General features: G+C 45.2%; 2 protein-coding genes across 4 annotated transcripts in view; one reads left to right on the forward strand and one right to left on the reverse strand.

The window, feature by feature from the left end:
- Window positions 1-14,967, forward strand: part of GJC3 (gap junction protein gamma 3) — a 38,947-nt gene that overhangs the window by 2,144 nt on the left and 21,836 nt on the right. Inside the window, exons 2-4 of one of the 3 annotated variants that reach the window (XM_081132041.1) lie at window positions 10,753-10,848; window positions 12,891-13,165; window positions 13,391-13,601. In XM_081132041.1, coding sequence (XP_080988167.1) covers window positions 13,597-13,601 — 5 coding nt within the window. In that variant the 5' untranslated portion in view covers window positions 10,753-10,848; window positions 12,891-13,165; window positions 13,391-13,596. Of the gene's footprint in view, window positions 1-10,752; window positions 10,849-12,890; window positions 13,166-13,390; window positions 13,602-14,651; window positions 14,718-14,967 lie in introns of those variants that run through there. The other 2 variants (XM_081132040.1, XM_081132043.1) reach the window with 2 other exon arrangements.
- Window positions 8,782-14,553, reverse strand: LOC308554668 (zinc-alpha-2-glycoprotein-like). The gene is made up of 4 exons (XM_081132031.1): window positions 14,388-14,553; window positions 12,244-12,501; window positions 9,985-10,257; window positions 8,782-9,337 (listed from the first exon to the last, which is right to left on the reverse strand). The coding sequence occupies exons 1-4, from the start codon at window positions 14,461-14,463 to the stop codon at window positions 9,051-9,053; spliced, it is 894 nt and encodes a 297-aa protein (XP_080988157.1). The 5' UTR covers window positions 14,464-14,553; the 3' UTR covers window positions 8,782-9,050.

Raw genomic sequence — 14,967 nt, forward strand, 5'->3', positions numbered from 1 at the left:
CCAGGCTGCCCAGTTACCTAAAGTGGCGGCAGTTACTCACTGCAAGGGACACCAGACAAACAACCATGGAATCACTCAGGGCAGTAACCTGGTAGACCAGGAGGCCAAGAGAGCTGCCCTGAGGGAAGCTCCTGCCACCCAGATGTTAATAATCCCCAATACTTCCATCTCATACTCCCCTGAGGAGAAGCAATCGTTACTAGCAGCGGGGGCTGTATTGGAGGACCCCTGGCTTTCCCTCCAGGGCAGATATGTACTCCCATGAAAACAAGAACGCTTCATGCGAGAAACCATCCACAATTCGCTACACCTAGGCTACAGACCCCTTCTACAACTCCTAAAGTCCCTAATCTCTTGTCCCAACCTCTCTTCTATTCTTCAAGACATGACTCGCAAGTGCTCCATCTGCTCCTCAGTCTCTCCTCAGAGAAAGGTTAAACCACCCCCCTTCCCTACCCACCAGGCCAGGGGATATCTCCCAGGCCAGGATTGGGAAATTGACTTTACACACATGCCCCCAGTTTAGAAAACCAAATATGTTCTCACAGTAATAGACACCTTTTTGGGTTGTGTAGAGGCATTCCTGACAACATCTGAAAAATCTTCAGAGGTCACACCATGCCTAGGGCACATAATACCCTGCTTCGGAACCCCCAGCTCAATACAGTGGGCCAGTATTTATATCACAAATTACCCAAAAAATTACTCAGTCCCTCGGCATTCACTGGAACCTTCACATACCCTTCCACTCTCAATCATCCGGAAAGGTAGGAAAAATGAACTCCATTTTCAAAACACATCTAACAAAACTTTCTCTTGAGGTAAAAGAACCCTGGACTAATTTACTCCCAATTGCCCTCATGTGCATTCGGGCAACCCCCAAGCCCTGACCTTCCTCAGTCCGTTTGAACTCATGTATGGACGACCACTCACTTTAGCCCCCTTTCTGGCTTCAGAACCTCCAGCCCCAGGGGGCTACATACCAACCTTAGCCCCAGTCAAAGTTACTACGAGATTACACAAATGACACCTCACCCCAACTCCAGAAGTCGGTTCCAACTGAGTGCATACTGAGACCTGGAGACTGGGTTTTATTAAAATACTTAAACCTGGAGCCCCTCAAGCCTAGATGGAAAGGACCATATCTCATCCTTCTCACTGCCCCCATCATGGCAAAGCTGCAAGGAATCCCCTCCTGGGTCCGTCTCTTTCACCTAAAGCCCTCAAATGGGCAGGAGCCTACTTCCACTATTCTCCCCTACAGGTCCATCCTAACAGGACCCACGACCATCCCGCTGTCTCAGATAGTAGAAAGCCCCGAGCCGTCTCCAGAAAGAGATGAGTAACCCACACCCCGACCTCCTCACATACAGACCCAACTCCTCTTCCTGTCAACATCCAGATTCTCCAGGCCCTACCAACAGCACCGACCCCTCAAAAGCCATAGCGCTCTTCATCTCTTTGATTGCTTCCTACAGGGGGACTCGGACTACCCCTGGGAATACATCCAGTGGGTCCTAGGTCTCCAGGGGCAAATTCTTTTCCCTTTAGGGGAATCAGATAATACTAACTTATGAACAACCCTGAAATACTCAGGCAGCCCTTATACTGATATTCGAGTAGCTTACACTCATCATCTCCTGTCCCCTTCGTGATAACTGCACTCTACCAAAGGGCTGGAACCATGTCGGGAAATGTACTTATAATGACACCTCCCCATTACCATAACCTCCTATTCTACCTGTTCTTAGTTCTCCACATGCCTTCCTATACCACACCTTTGGCCACCTCAGAATTACTCCAGCCCACGGCTAAGAAGCACAATCTCACTAACTGTTTTCTATGCACTGCACCTACCCTAACAGGCCAGGCCATCCCTGCGGCATCACTTAAATTTCACATTTACCTCCACCATACACTGACACGGCTCCTTTCAAGGAGGGAGTATCCCCCAAACACAGGCCCTCAATCAGTTCTCTCAGTCTCTACAACCCCAGAAGCCTACCACCGATCTCCAGGGCATAATCCTGGATACCACCCTTTCTCCCCCTGCTTTTCTCTGTATTGAGAGCTTCTCCCAGAAACCAGGCCCATACCTACGCAACATCTCTCAAACTCTCTGCACTTATACTGTTACCATTCAACACTGTTCCTCCAGGGAGACTCAATCCACCCTCCCTCCAAATCCACTAATTCTCAACGATAACAAAAGGTACTACCTTTTCGACCAACTTCCCCCTGCCAGGGGATTTCCCCACTGCACCACAACGATGTACTGCCAAGGCTGACCATCCAGCCTCCCAACGCTCCACTCTTTCCGTGCTTCGGGAAACCAACGTCCCCCACACAATGCCCTTTTTTATACAACCCCCTCAATGGCTCAGAGAAACTTCACTTTCCCTCTGCTGCGTCTGACCTTCTACTTGAACCCCATCTAGATAGACCTACTTCTCTCCTTAGAGCCATGACTATCACAACTCAACTATTCCCCATAAAGGCCTATCTAGGTAACTCACCCCCCATGGGCGCACTTTACGAGCTAGCTCTCTGGAGCAAAAGCCCTATAAATCCCAATACTCCTTATCACCTAGGAACAATTGCCACTCACCTCTCAATAAACCCAGGGTAGGGACTCTTCTTCCTCTGTAATACCCAAAGCACCCTTCCTCATGCCAATACTTTGAAACTGGATAAAATCTCTCTACAGTTCTCTCCCCCACAGGAACAGCTATACAGCGCAGCCCCGGCTCAGCAAGAAGTAGCTAGAGAGAAAGACTCGCCACCCTTAACACCCCCCTTTTCTATTATAACAAGGAATTGGGAATATAAGGTCCCTGACAACCTTAGTCCCTGGCAACCCAAGTCCCAAACTCCCATTTTGGTAAGAGCAGTCACAGAAGCAGGAACTTGGCAACTGACACGGACAAACCACAAAGTGACCACAAGCCCCTGCCAAACCACAAATGATCCGGTGAGAACACCTGTACCTGACTCAAGGAATGACAGTCCTGAACAGAACACAGAAAGAACAAACAAGATTGAACTCTTTATCTAGCTCCCCACTCCCTCTCCCATCCGTCTAAGCCCTATAAAAAACAGTCTCTACCTCTTTGGGGGTGGTGACTGCCCATTGAGCTTCACCCCCCCCCCCCCCCAGGTGGTTTTCAGTAAACTTGTTTTTAACTCTCAACAAGCCTTGTGCATCTCTCCCTCGGCAAATCCCCTTAACACCTCCTTGCCTTAAGTAGCAAGCCACAACTTTATCTGAGCAGTTCTTAGAGAAACCTCGAGTGGAGAAGGGTTGCAATAACACAGGGAAAGGAAAAAAGAATGTGTTGTTTTCATTTTGGCTTTTTAATTGGATTGCTTGCTGAGGGTGTCCTGGGGTGACCCGTGACAGACGACCTCCAGAGTTTGTGTTTGAGTTTTGGAGCCTTTATTAGCTGGCCAGCGGCTACAGTTGCGGCGTCTCACCCATGTAAGAGCTGAACTGCAGCCCTGACCCTCAGTTCTTCTCTCACTTTGTGCTCAGTAACCACAAAGGCACTGCAGTAAAGGGGTTTCCAATAATTTGTCAGGCTGTCAGCTTTTGGTACAGGAAACAAGGGCGGATCTTTAGCAACACAAAAGGAACGATTTAAACACAATGTCTTACAATGAGTAATGGGGTTATGCTTGGCGGGAGTGTGACTGGTTTGTTCTTTCTGGCGGTAATTATTGGGCTAGCTTGTTGGGCCTTGTCCTGTACAGTAGGGATCTTGTTCTACCTTTACTGTTAGTTCCTTATTCTTCTCGCCATGGTGGCCAGAACAAGGGTCTGAACAAAATCTTTGCTGGGTAAATGAGAGCCTAAACCCTCTTTAGCTTCAAAAGAGAAAGGACACTTGCATTTCCACCCCGAACATCCAATGGGGTCACTATAGTTGTTCAGACCCCCGAATCTGGAATAGAAGAGATGGGTACCAGGAGTTGTTCAGGATTGTAACAGAGAAGATCCTGGAAAAGGGGTGGGAGCCCAGGGAAGAAGGGCAGGGCACCCTGGAATGGGTGCACCTTGAAAGAGGGGCCCATGCATTGGAAAGTGTTGAGGTTTGGGTGGCGTCTGGCAAGCTCCCCCTGGCCCTTGTGTATTCTTAAGTGCTTGAGGAAAAATTTCCTCTAGGGCATAAATCAGCCCTATATGGATAGCCTCTGCATTTGGCTCATCTGGAGACATGCGTGTAAGGTCTGTTGTCCCTAAAAGTGTGTTCAGACTCTGTAGATCTCAAAATAAACATGAGAAATGTTCCCTCCTAGGCCAACAAGACCGTCCACAGTCAGCCTCCCATTTATAACTGTAGTAAGGCAGTTAATCGAGAGCAGAGTAGGAACATAGGCCAAGTGTGAAGGGTCACCCGGGTGCCTAGCAACTGGCAAAACTAGAAGCCCTTTGCACAGCCACTCCCTTAAGCATTAATCCTTGGAGATGACATCTAGGCCTCAGCTGTGTTTCAGCTCCAGGCCCAGAAAAACAGCAAAGCCAGCTGGAGTGACACCATGAATGACATCTGGACCAGCCTCAGGGACTACCGACCCCCTCCCCTGGTGCCAATCAATCAGTGGAGACCATGACTGTGAGAATTCACACTGGGAAAGCTGATGACTCTATTGAGATCCTCTCCTGAGACTTCGATAAAAGCCCTCAGTACAGAGGACCCAGCTGTGGCTCTCTCTATCGAGCAAGCATCGCCTTTCCCCACCCCAACCTCCCAGGCACATTTTTCTTGCCTCTCTCTTTTTCCTAAGCTCCAAGGACCCTTCTTTTGCCTCTGTAACTTGTTTCCTGAGCCCATTGCTTCTACAGCTCACTTCTTCCACCTCTGAGACTTTCTAAATAAATTTTCTCTTATAGTTTGAGTCTTGGCTCTGAATTCTCTCTTAGCCAGGACTCAAGTACTGAGGTTGCTGAACCAAGGTCTGGTCTGACTCCACTTGTCGATAATGCCTTAGTTATGTTAGCAACCATTTTTCTGCTGCTAACATAACTAAGATGGCTAAGATGAGGATCCTTTGATACTTCTAAATTACTCTTTTGCATGCACAATTAGAAAAAGTTGGTTATAAAATTAGGCAGAATGAAAAGCATATTTAATTGGCCTCTCAAAACTTCAAAAAGAAGATTTAGATAAATAGATCCACCTATGATGTCATTTAGGTGTCAATCCAGTTCTTTGAAGTATTAAAAAATGGCTGTTCTTATTTTGAAAGGGGGAAGGTCATTTGGAATTTGACTTGTCAAGGAGAAATATAAATTGTAAATGCCTCAGAGCAAAAGTTGGATCTAATTGTTTTTTTATAAACTAGTGAGCTCTTCTCATGACTAAAAGGTCTCTGTGTCTCTCTGTATGTGTGTCTATATATATGTATACTGTAAATGTGAGATATCTTTCTGTCAACAGATGGTTTGTTAAAATTAATTTAAAGGCAAATGTTTGCTAGTAAGAAATGGATATTCTAAAATTCTTGTTAATATGAAAACTAGCCTAAATATTTTTTCAAGTTCTTGTGATCTAAGATTAATCATTAATAAATAAGGCTAGCTTAAGTTTGTTGGTTTAAGTAAAATAGACATGTCTTTATTTTGCCTGGGTTTTACAAAAGTAAGTTTATGTTAATAATTGACTTATGTTTCTGGAAAATGTTTCTAGAGGTTATAAAATGTCCAAGCAAAAGTATGCTATTTGACTTCTTGGTTTTCATTAGACATTGAGGTTTTAAGGGCTAAAATCTTAATATATGTAAGAATAACTTTGTAGTGTTTCAGAAGCTCCCTGGAACACCTCAAAAGATTTGAAACTTCGTGGGAAACATTGTAAAATAAGTGATGAAAACTTCTAAGGTATATTGTGTGGATAAACAATGGTTGTAAATTAAATGAATAGTCAGGGCTGTGGAAACCCAGGCACTTGGTTCATCCTTGGTCCCTGGCTCCCCATTTTTCGGTTTTTGCATTCCTTCACGCATCACAGTGCATTTGAGCTGGACTTAAATGAAGAACATTATGATCCAGCATTATTGAAAGCAGGCGTCTTACACTAATGCCAAGGTTTGATGGAGTCACTCCAAGAAAATGCCAAGTTGGTAGTCACTTTCTTTCACGATCAGCTCTCAGGGGACAAAGACATTAAAAATCATTTGGCTGCCACCTGGAGATTTTATTTATTGGAAAGGATATCAAATAAGACACTCTTATTAGAAGGGACCTTATCAGGTACCTAAGAGACTGCTGGAGGATGGAAGCTGCCGACACCAGGGGTAGACAGCTATCCCGAGACATTGACAAGGCTTGTATACCTACTATCTCATATTGAATTCAGAATCTATTTTGTTTAATTATCTCTGCCTGTCTGACATTAGTTATTGTAATAGTTATATTTGTCGTTGGGTTTTTCTATATAGTCTAGCTATTTATGATTACTGAACATGTATAATATAACTATTAATACTTTTTCCATGGCTTATGTAACTAGATGCCAAATACAGAAAAATGAGACAGAAGGCAAAATTCAGATCATGATAATTCAGAATAGAAATGATCCAGAGTGTTTTATTTGTAATGAAGGCCATAAGACCCAACTACTTTCCACCTACCTGCCCTTCCTTTTTGGAAAAAATTCAACCTCAACTCAGATTCCATGATTATAGTATAGCCCCATGCCCAGTGGTCAACAAGACAATGTTGATACTGAAATTTCCTAGCCGTGAGCTTGCCTAGCGCTGTGAGACCACACTATGCAATCCAAAGGTTGGCCATCAATGCATTCTTTGGATTGATTTATCTCCAAAAGTGGGAGCTGTGGATGAAAAAAAGAGGTTCTATAGAAAGCAATTTCACAGGGTGATGTGTTGATAAATTCCTAACTGGGCAGGTCACAGTGAGTAGTCATGCCACATACCTTTAGTGAAAAGTTTTAATCCAGCCCTGTCCTTTGCTCTTAAGCATCTAGGTTAACACACCTTTGAAATACCAGAAGTAGTAACTCTCAAAGGGGATATTAACTCTCAAGAGAGCACATATCTTTTTTAAAATTTTTATTTTATTTTTCTATTACCATTTATCCCCTCTATGCCCTCTCCCACTTCCACGTACCCTTCCTCCACCCCATCATTACCACACTGTTGTCCATGTTCATGAGTTCTCTCTCCTTTTTTTCTTTTTTGCTTAATCCCTCCAACCCCACTACCCCCCCCCCCGCCCAACACCAGAGCTGTCTGCCTTCTCTCTCTGAGTCTGTTGTGGAATTTAATAGGCAAACTGAGCTACCAAGCAAAAGAGAGCACATAATTTTGTTAAATACCCTGCAATCTAATACCCGCCTTGCTTTCTCCCACATCCTTACATTCCCTTCTTAATTTCAAATGCAAAAAGGAAGATGCAAAACTGTTATTCTTCAGTGCATATGTCATCAGTTTGGCTCAAATAAACTGTTATAAAAATTCTCTACACGTCTGAATACTTTTTTACATGGACAAACCTGTGAATGGAGGTGAGAGACTCAATTAAAAAAACCCCACTGAAATCAATTTGGGTGAGTCCAAGAATGTCGGGGTGATTCTTGCTTCCCTGGGAGGGCATCCTGAAGGGATGAAGCCTCTTAAATAAGCTACTGTTGTGTGTGACTGTAACAGTGGGGAATTGTAACCCACCCCACTATTCTTTTGACATTGCTTCTGTAAATGCTAACTCTGACTAATATGTAGTTGTAGATAAACAGCATGTTTGTATAGGAGTCCTAGGAAATAACTTCAGAAGATGCAGACTCCGACCTTCAGTCATCCCAGTTTTGGGAGATTTGCTGAGCTTCAACCATAGAACCAGGATGACAAAGACCAGGATGATGCACACTGGACCATCACTAAACCAGTTTCAAGATCCCTATTGAAATGCATTGTGCTGGTCTGTACGTAGAGAACTTTTCAACTTCTTCTCCTTGATTTCCTTGTTCTGCTTTCCCTCTCCTTCCTTATAAAAACCTCTGCCTGCAATGAAATGTTGAAATGGGCTTTGTAACAAGAGTCCCCCATCTTCTCAGGTGTCTAGCACTTGAATAAACCACTTTCCTTTTTCACCAGTATCTGTCTCATGAGTTTGGATTTCATAGTAGCAGGCAGCTGAATCTGGGTTCTGGTTACATGGCCCTAAGGCCAACATGATATGGGAGAGACAGAATAGCTGGAGTGGAGTTCAGTGTCTCAAGGGGGCAAGTAAGTGCAGGGGTAACTGAGATACAAAAGAGGCTTCCGATTGAATTAAAGAAGTTGCAGAGTTCTATGACCTCATGACCAGAGGGGACATAAACAGTGGGCACTTGAACATTGCTCAGGGTACCAGGTGGTCATACCATGCTACAGTGGGGACCCCAGGCCAAGACGGCCAATATAGCCCTGGATGGTGTTGCTGAGTAGTTAGACCATAGGTCATTGCATTGAAGAGTTTTGGGTTCAACTTCTGGTCAAGGGCACATGCCTGGGTTGCAGTTTCAATCATCGTCCCTAGTCTGGGCTCATGCAGGAGGCAACCGGTTGATCTATCTCTCTCACATCCATGTCTCTCTCTCTCTCTCTCCCCCCTCCTCTCCTTCCCTGCTCTCTCAAAATCAATGGAAAAAATATCCTTGGGTGAGGATTAACAACAACAACAAAAAGAGGACCAGTACATATTGCTTTCAGTGGGTACCGAGAATTTCAGATGATACAAATGCTTGGGGGCAGGATGAGTAATAACCTCTGCTGACATCTCTACAGTATTTGACCGTTTAATAATCTGGTTTATTTTGTGTATTGGCTAGTTGATTAGATTTCACAGAATAGATAGTGGGTTTTGAGAAGGAATGTAGCAGTGAGTCACCTCAGTGCCCAGCATTCAAGTCTTGTGTCTCCAAATTCACCACCTCTCTGTCTCCTCACTGCTTCTCTGGGCCTCACTGATGGTGATGACAGTCATTCTAGAGCTCATCTCTCTCATGTCCTGCTTAATGCTTTCCAGACACCAAGGTGTCCTCAGCCCATGATTACTGCCTGTCATTCCATGGAACAGTGAGTGGCCGGGCCAGGCTGCTGTGCTGCACATGGCAGGAGTAGGGGTCTCTGTCTGAAGAGGGGATTTTCACCACCACCCAGGACTCATAAGTGCCATTTTCACTGAGAGGACCTTCTCCCCATGACTCACTCTCTACTGCCCTGTCTGCCTGAGTCCAGTACATACTGACTGGTCGTGGGTAGAAGTTGTAAGCCAGGCACTTGAGGATCCTGATGTTTCCTGGGTCCACATGGCTGGTGATTGACACAGAGGGAGTATCTGTAGAGAGATACAGCGTGTAGGTTGAGGGCCTGAAAGGGACATTTCCCTGCTCATGTCTCTCCCACCCCTGGAGTCAGGGATGAGCTGAGCTCACAACTTTCTACCTGCCTCTTTAGGGAAACTTCCAGAAGATCAGGGAAGCAGAGGGTTTCCCTGTTGGATAATGAAATGTCCATGGCTACTTTCTTGCCTCCCAGCACCCTCTGCTCACCCACTGTATATTGACTTCTGATGGCAAAAAATGTGAATGCCTCATGCATTGTTCTGTGTTTTTAATCCAAAACCTCTCAGTGGGCTTTGTGGCTCCTGCCTCCCTGAGTCTGAGCCCCATCCCTTAGTTCTGCCTGCTGCTCTGTCATTGAGACCCTTCCCTCCTCCTTCCCACAAGAACTTCTTTCTGATTAATTCTTAAACCAAGGTCTCAGCTTATGTCAATCAATCCTGCTCACACTTACTCATCTTCATCCTTCCTGGGCAGACATTTTACACACCTGCCTTCTCCCCACAGCCAAGCCAGGAGGCATATCAGAGAGAGAAATGACTAGAGGATTTGCCTGAAATGTTGCTCTGAGGTCCCAGGCTGGGGTCACCTTGGTCTTTCTCAGCTCAGTGCGGGGTAGCAGGACATAGGGAGCAGTGGGTACCTTGGCGGTCCAGGAATGGCCTGCTGTATTGCAGGTATTTTTGCAGCTTCTGGGTGCACTCTTCCTCCAGGGAGGCCTTGGCCCGCTGCACAGAGCCTTCTGTCTCCCACTTCACCTTAGTGTTCACAGCTTCTGGTTGCAGGGGGATCCAGGCTGGGATTTCTGTGTTGAACTTGATGTAGTCTCGTCCATCATAGGCAACCGTCCAGAATGCCCCACAGTAGTTGTTATTGCAGAGTTTGCAACCATACTTTTCCTGCATGGTGTGATTCCCTGCATGTAACCCGACCCCCAGGAAATCAGTCAGCCTGGCATCAACTCCGTCTTAATAACTTACTCCTGCACAGTTTGCAACCAATTAGGAAGGAAGGGTTTTGAAATCTAAACATGCAACCCCTTTATCTTGGCAAATGGGTTTGTAGCCAGACAGAGCAGACAGAGGGAGGGAAACTTAGTATGCTTTGGTGTTTTAGGCCCGTCTAGGTGAGATACATTCTTCCCAGTCAGAGAGCTACAGACTGTGGACAGATCTTCTAGCCCCTTGCAGCACCTCTTTAAATGAACTTTGAATATACTGTGAGGTCTTAGGAACCAGACACAAGCATACAGAAGTGCATCGACATGTTAAATAGAAATTATTTGTAGTTTAAATAGATTGTGTAATCTGTCCTTTCCCCCCGTTCTACTTGGAATTTGATGTCTCCAATTGAGTCCACATATGTTGATCAGTTCTTCCCTCTTTTCTGGTATCTGATATTTTCATTACAGATCTTTAACCTGGCCTCCTTACCCGATTAGCAACACCTCTAGGAAATTAGCCTTCTTAGGAAAAGGGGACTGGACCACTTTAATTCTTTTACGAAGGTAGGTGTTTATCCAATACTGATTAGTGCTATTGGCACAGGCCCTGATCTCAAGCTATCTGGGCTCAAATCCCAGACCTATCTCTACCCTCACCTGTCTTGTTGCGTAAATTTCAGCCAATAACCTGTTTTCTAAGAAGGCAATAGCACTATGTTAGAGGGTTGTTGTGATCACTGCATGTGTCAATACATGTGCCTAGCACATGTGGCTCAATAAATGTTAGGTCTTTTTATTTTCTAATACCCTGTTTTCATCTCCCTATCCTGTTTACTCATGATTGCTCCATCAACATCTCTATTCCAGTCAATCAAACTTTGTTTTAGTGTCCTTCCCAGGCACCTGTCTCTTACCCTCTCCTATTGCTGAGTGCAGCTCAGGCTGTTTTTTCACAAGGACTTCCAATCCACATCCTTCAGATTTTAGTAACTTTTGCCTCCTTTTGGAAACTCAGATTTCATGTAGCTTTTTGGGCATTTTCATACTCAGAAACCCATCATTTGACACCTATCCTATAATAATTAAAAATCACCAGTTCATCAAGCCCGTGACTGGTTGGCTTGTGGGGTAGGCAGTATGGTTCAGGGGAAAGAGTGCTGGGTTGGGAGATACGAGAACTAGTCTCTGCTCTGCTCTGCACTGGCTTCTCATACCACAATTCCTGATGACCTCTCCTGCCCAAGTCTCCTCCCTATGGAAGGAGGGTTTTAAATTCTAACAGTTTGTGATTTTGAATTCGATCCTTCCTGAGCTACTAGTATGAGCCATAGTTTATACCAGGTGCTTTCTCTCAATCATTCAGCATCTTCATTGTCTGTTTTAGGTTATAGGGCTCCAAGGGAGATCAAGACAGGCTATGTTCTAGCTTTCATAAAATTTACCTAGGTAAGTTTTTCAGAATCTCTTGGAGGTCATACAGATGCTCCAATTTTTTTCAGATTCAGATCAGATAATAAAGAACACATTTACTGTGAAACAGCTAGTGACTGGCAGAGCTAGCACCTGAACCCTGGTCAGAATGACCCAAGGTTAGCTCAGTCCCCAACCAACATCCCTGGGTGGGGGTGAGTCTGATGCTTTCTGAAGTGGGATCCACCTCAGATGGGTTGGGGTGTGTGCAGCTGAGAGGTCAAATGTGCCTGGATAAAGGCTGACCTTGACAACACTTGGTGCAAGAGGCGAGGCCTGGGAGTGAGGGTGGAGGAAGTGATTGGGAAGGAGAAAAAGCAGCTGTGATGTGGAGGAGGGGGGTGAAGAAATAGCTATGAATCTTTAAATATGCTGCTGGCTCCTCCGGCATAGAGAGTATTTCTAGCCTGCAGACCTCTTTCCACTCACAATTACAGGACTGCCTCTTGAGCTAAGACCTTCTACTCCAGCAGTCCATAGTCCACTGACCTGTGTCCTTGTAATAGCCCATGATGTCTTTCAGGTTCTTCAGGAAGAAGTCTCCTCTGGCCTTCTGAAATTTACTGAGTTGCTCCCAGTCCTCTATTTCTTTTACCTGTTTCCATGGGCCCAGTGGCTCAGCCTTTTCACTTTCACTATCGTAGTGGAAGAAGGCCTGATCATTGAGGTAGCCAGTAGCCTGAAAACTGGGGAAGCCCTCCTTGGGCATGGATATCCCACTGGAGCTGTAGGTCAGAGAGTAAGGCCCTGCAAAAGAAGAGAAAAGATTGAGCTCTGGGATTCACGCAGGGGAGTCCCTTCATGGGACAGCAGAGGGCCAGGAAGGGAGACCTGACCACTAGGCTTCTTCCTCCCCAGCGCTCTCCACCCTGCTGCCAGCCTTGCACTATTGGATGCTTGCTTGAGAGAGTGGGCTCTACTTCTATTCTGGGGATAGTACTTCAGAGACCATTTTGTGTTTTACTACATTGTTTCCTCTCTAGGCACATGAAAAGATGATATTTCTCAGCCTTCTTGTAGGTATATTGGGACCATGACTAGGTTCTATCAAAAGGGAATGTGAATGGAAGTGATTTCTTTCTTCTGGTCTGAGGCCCTGCGAGCTGGTTTGAACCCTCTGTCTCTCTTTTATTTAGGTGATGACCATGGAGGCCACAGGATGAAACAAAAGAGTCCCAACATGCAAACTACCTGCATCCTTGAGTCATTCATGGAGGACAGAAAAGTTGCCTGATCTGTATTCATTTTTACATAAGCAAGAAATAAACATTTGTTGAGTTATGCTTCTAAAAACAATCTTTGTTACTGGAGCATAGCCTAGTTGAACCTGACAAATACATATAGTTAGGAAGTGTAGGAAGGAGAATAGACTAAAAACCTCAGGAGATGACCCAGAATGGATCAGCATAAGGTAAGAACAGAATGGAGCTCAGAAATACAAGGGCTGTCCCTGCATTTTTGTGTGAGTCAGGGAGTGGTAGAGGGTTGGGATATTTTGATAATTAATTTCAATATAGATTCCTCATATAATTCTATGGGTGTTACTAATGTTAGAGGTCATATTCCAGATTTCTAGTTTCAGTACTGAAGTTTTTCTCACTAATTAGTTTCTAAATGTGATTACCATTTTACTTAGAGACGTCGAGTGAAGAAAACACCACATAATATGGGTGGGCCTCCTCTAATCAGTTGAAGGCCACAAGAGAAGAGACTTAGGTCTCCAAAGGAGAAAGGAACTCTGCTTCCAGATTGCCTCTGGATCCAAGACTGCAACATCATCTCTTCTCTGGGTCTCCAGTGTGCTCACCAACTTTGCAGATTTCAGACTTCCCAGTCCCCACAATGGAGTAAGCCACACCCTTAAAATAAATCTCTCTTTCTGTGATATGCATGCCATTCCTTCTGTTTCTCTTGAGAATCCTGACAAAATTGGATTATGGTGTAGGATGTGATTAACAATCCCAATATGCCCAATTGTTGTAAAACACATATTCTGACAGTTTGTAAATGTAACAAATTCTAAATTTACACAGCTTAGCTTACATTTCTTCATCCTGAAATTCTGTATGCCAAAAAACCCCTTATTACTCTGTTGTAAAATGGACTCTGGTTCTGCCCAACCTCTAGCTGGCTTCTTTCCCCGTCACTAGCTTTCCAGGCTCACTGTCGGAGTGTCTCACTGTGGAGTGAGGAAATGGGTCTTTCTAGAAGCATCCCCCACTTAATATGCGTTTACAAGTGCTCTTTGGAGTTTCTGCCTTTCTCCCTGAGAGTCAGACAGGTACATGCCGTCATTGGAAGGAGAGAGGAACAAAAAGTCCCCCCGTGTGGCCCCTGCTCTGTCCTAGCTATCTGACCCGGGACAGAGCACTTCACTTGTCTGGGTCTTAGTTTTGTTCATTTGCCTACTAAGAATTTTAGATTCTAATTATTTAAGGTCTTACTTAGCATGAGTCCAGAGGCTCCCTAAATGCCTCTGGAAGTGTGTGAGCTGAGTTAGCTGAGCCTTGAACACCCACTCCTACTGTACAGTAGGAACCCCGGCTTTACCTGGGGCCCTCCCCAGCCCATCTCTCTCATTCATTACCTCCCCTCCACTCTTCTTCATACCCAGCCCTTGGTTCCCAACTCACCATCTTGAGTCTCCTGGGGGACTGCAGGACCCAGAACAAGCATTAGGGACAGCAGGACAGGCACCACTGCGCTCATTGTGTCTGAGTGGAAGGTCCTGGACTTCCCGAGGTCCTGGTGCAGACTACTTGGAGAGACAACCAGTTATAATTTTAGGAATGGCTGGGATTTGAGCCCTGCCCAGTTGAGGCGAATGCACAGGCCAATGAGAGTGCCGGGCTGGGCTCCTCACTGCCTGTAAGGAAACAGGACACACAGGCCAGGCTGGGCGGATGTTTTCCTCAGGGAGTCCAGGGATGGCCTGCCAATGGAGAGCCAAGACAGCCGTTTAGGTAAGGACTTGGTCATGGGTTCATGCTGTGGCGTTTGTTGTCCTGTTGGCAGCAGCATGTGTTTATAGTATTAGTTCCATGGTGTGATTTGCCTGTGCTTCTCCTGCCTAATTCTGAGTTTGTCCATTGATTTTGAGAACTAACTGGTAAATAAATGTATTTTCTGCTTAAAGTCAGAATAGGAATCTGTTTCAGTAATTAATAATGTGACTGTTACTGTAACTGCACAGGATGTGTTCAGGCAACAGTC

Source organism: Miniopterus schreibersii (assembly GCF_964146895.1).
Source record: "Miniopterus schreibersii genome assembly, chromosome: 3".
Classification (NCBI taxonomy): Eukaryota; Metazoa; Chordata; class Mammalia; order Chiroptera; family Miniopteridae; genus Miniopterus; species Miniopterus schreibersii.

What these genes read in the sequence shown, in the direction of transcription:
- LOC308554668 (XM_081132031.1), bottom strand. Translation starts at nt 14,463, where the DNA reads ATGAGCGCAGTGGTGCCTGTCCTGCTGTCCCTAATGCTTGTTCTGGGT. An exon ending in GGGCTATTACAAGGACACAG is followed by an intron (nt 10,258 to 12,243) that starts GTCAGTGGACTA and finishes GGTTACATGCAG; the next exon opens with GGAATCACACCATGCAGGAA. An exon ending in GCCATTCCTGGACCGCCAAG is followed by an intron (nt 9,338 to 9,984) that starts GTACCCACTGCT and finishes ATCTCTCTACAG; the next exon opens with ATACTCCCTCTGTGTCAATC.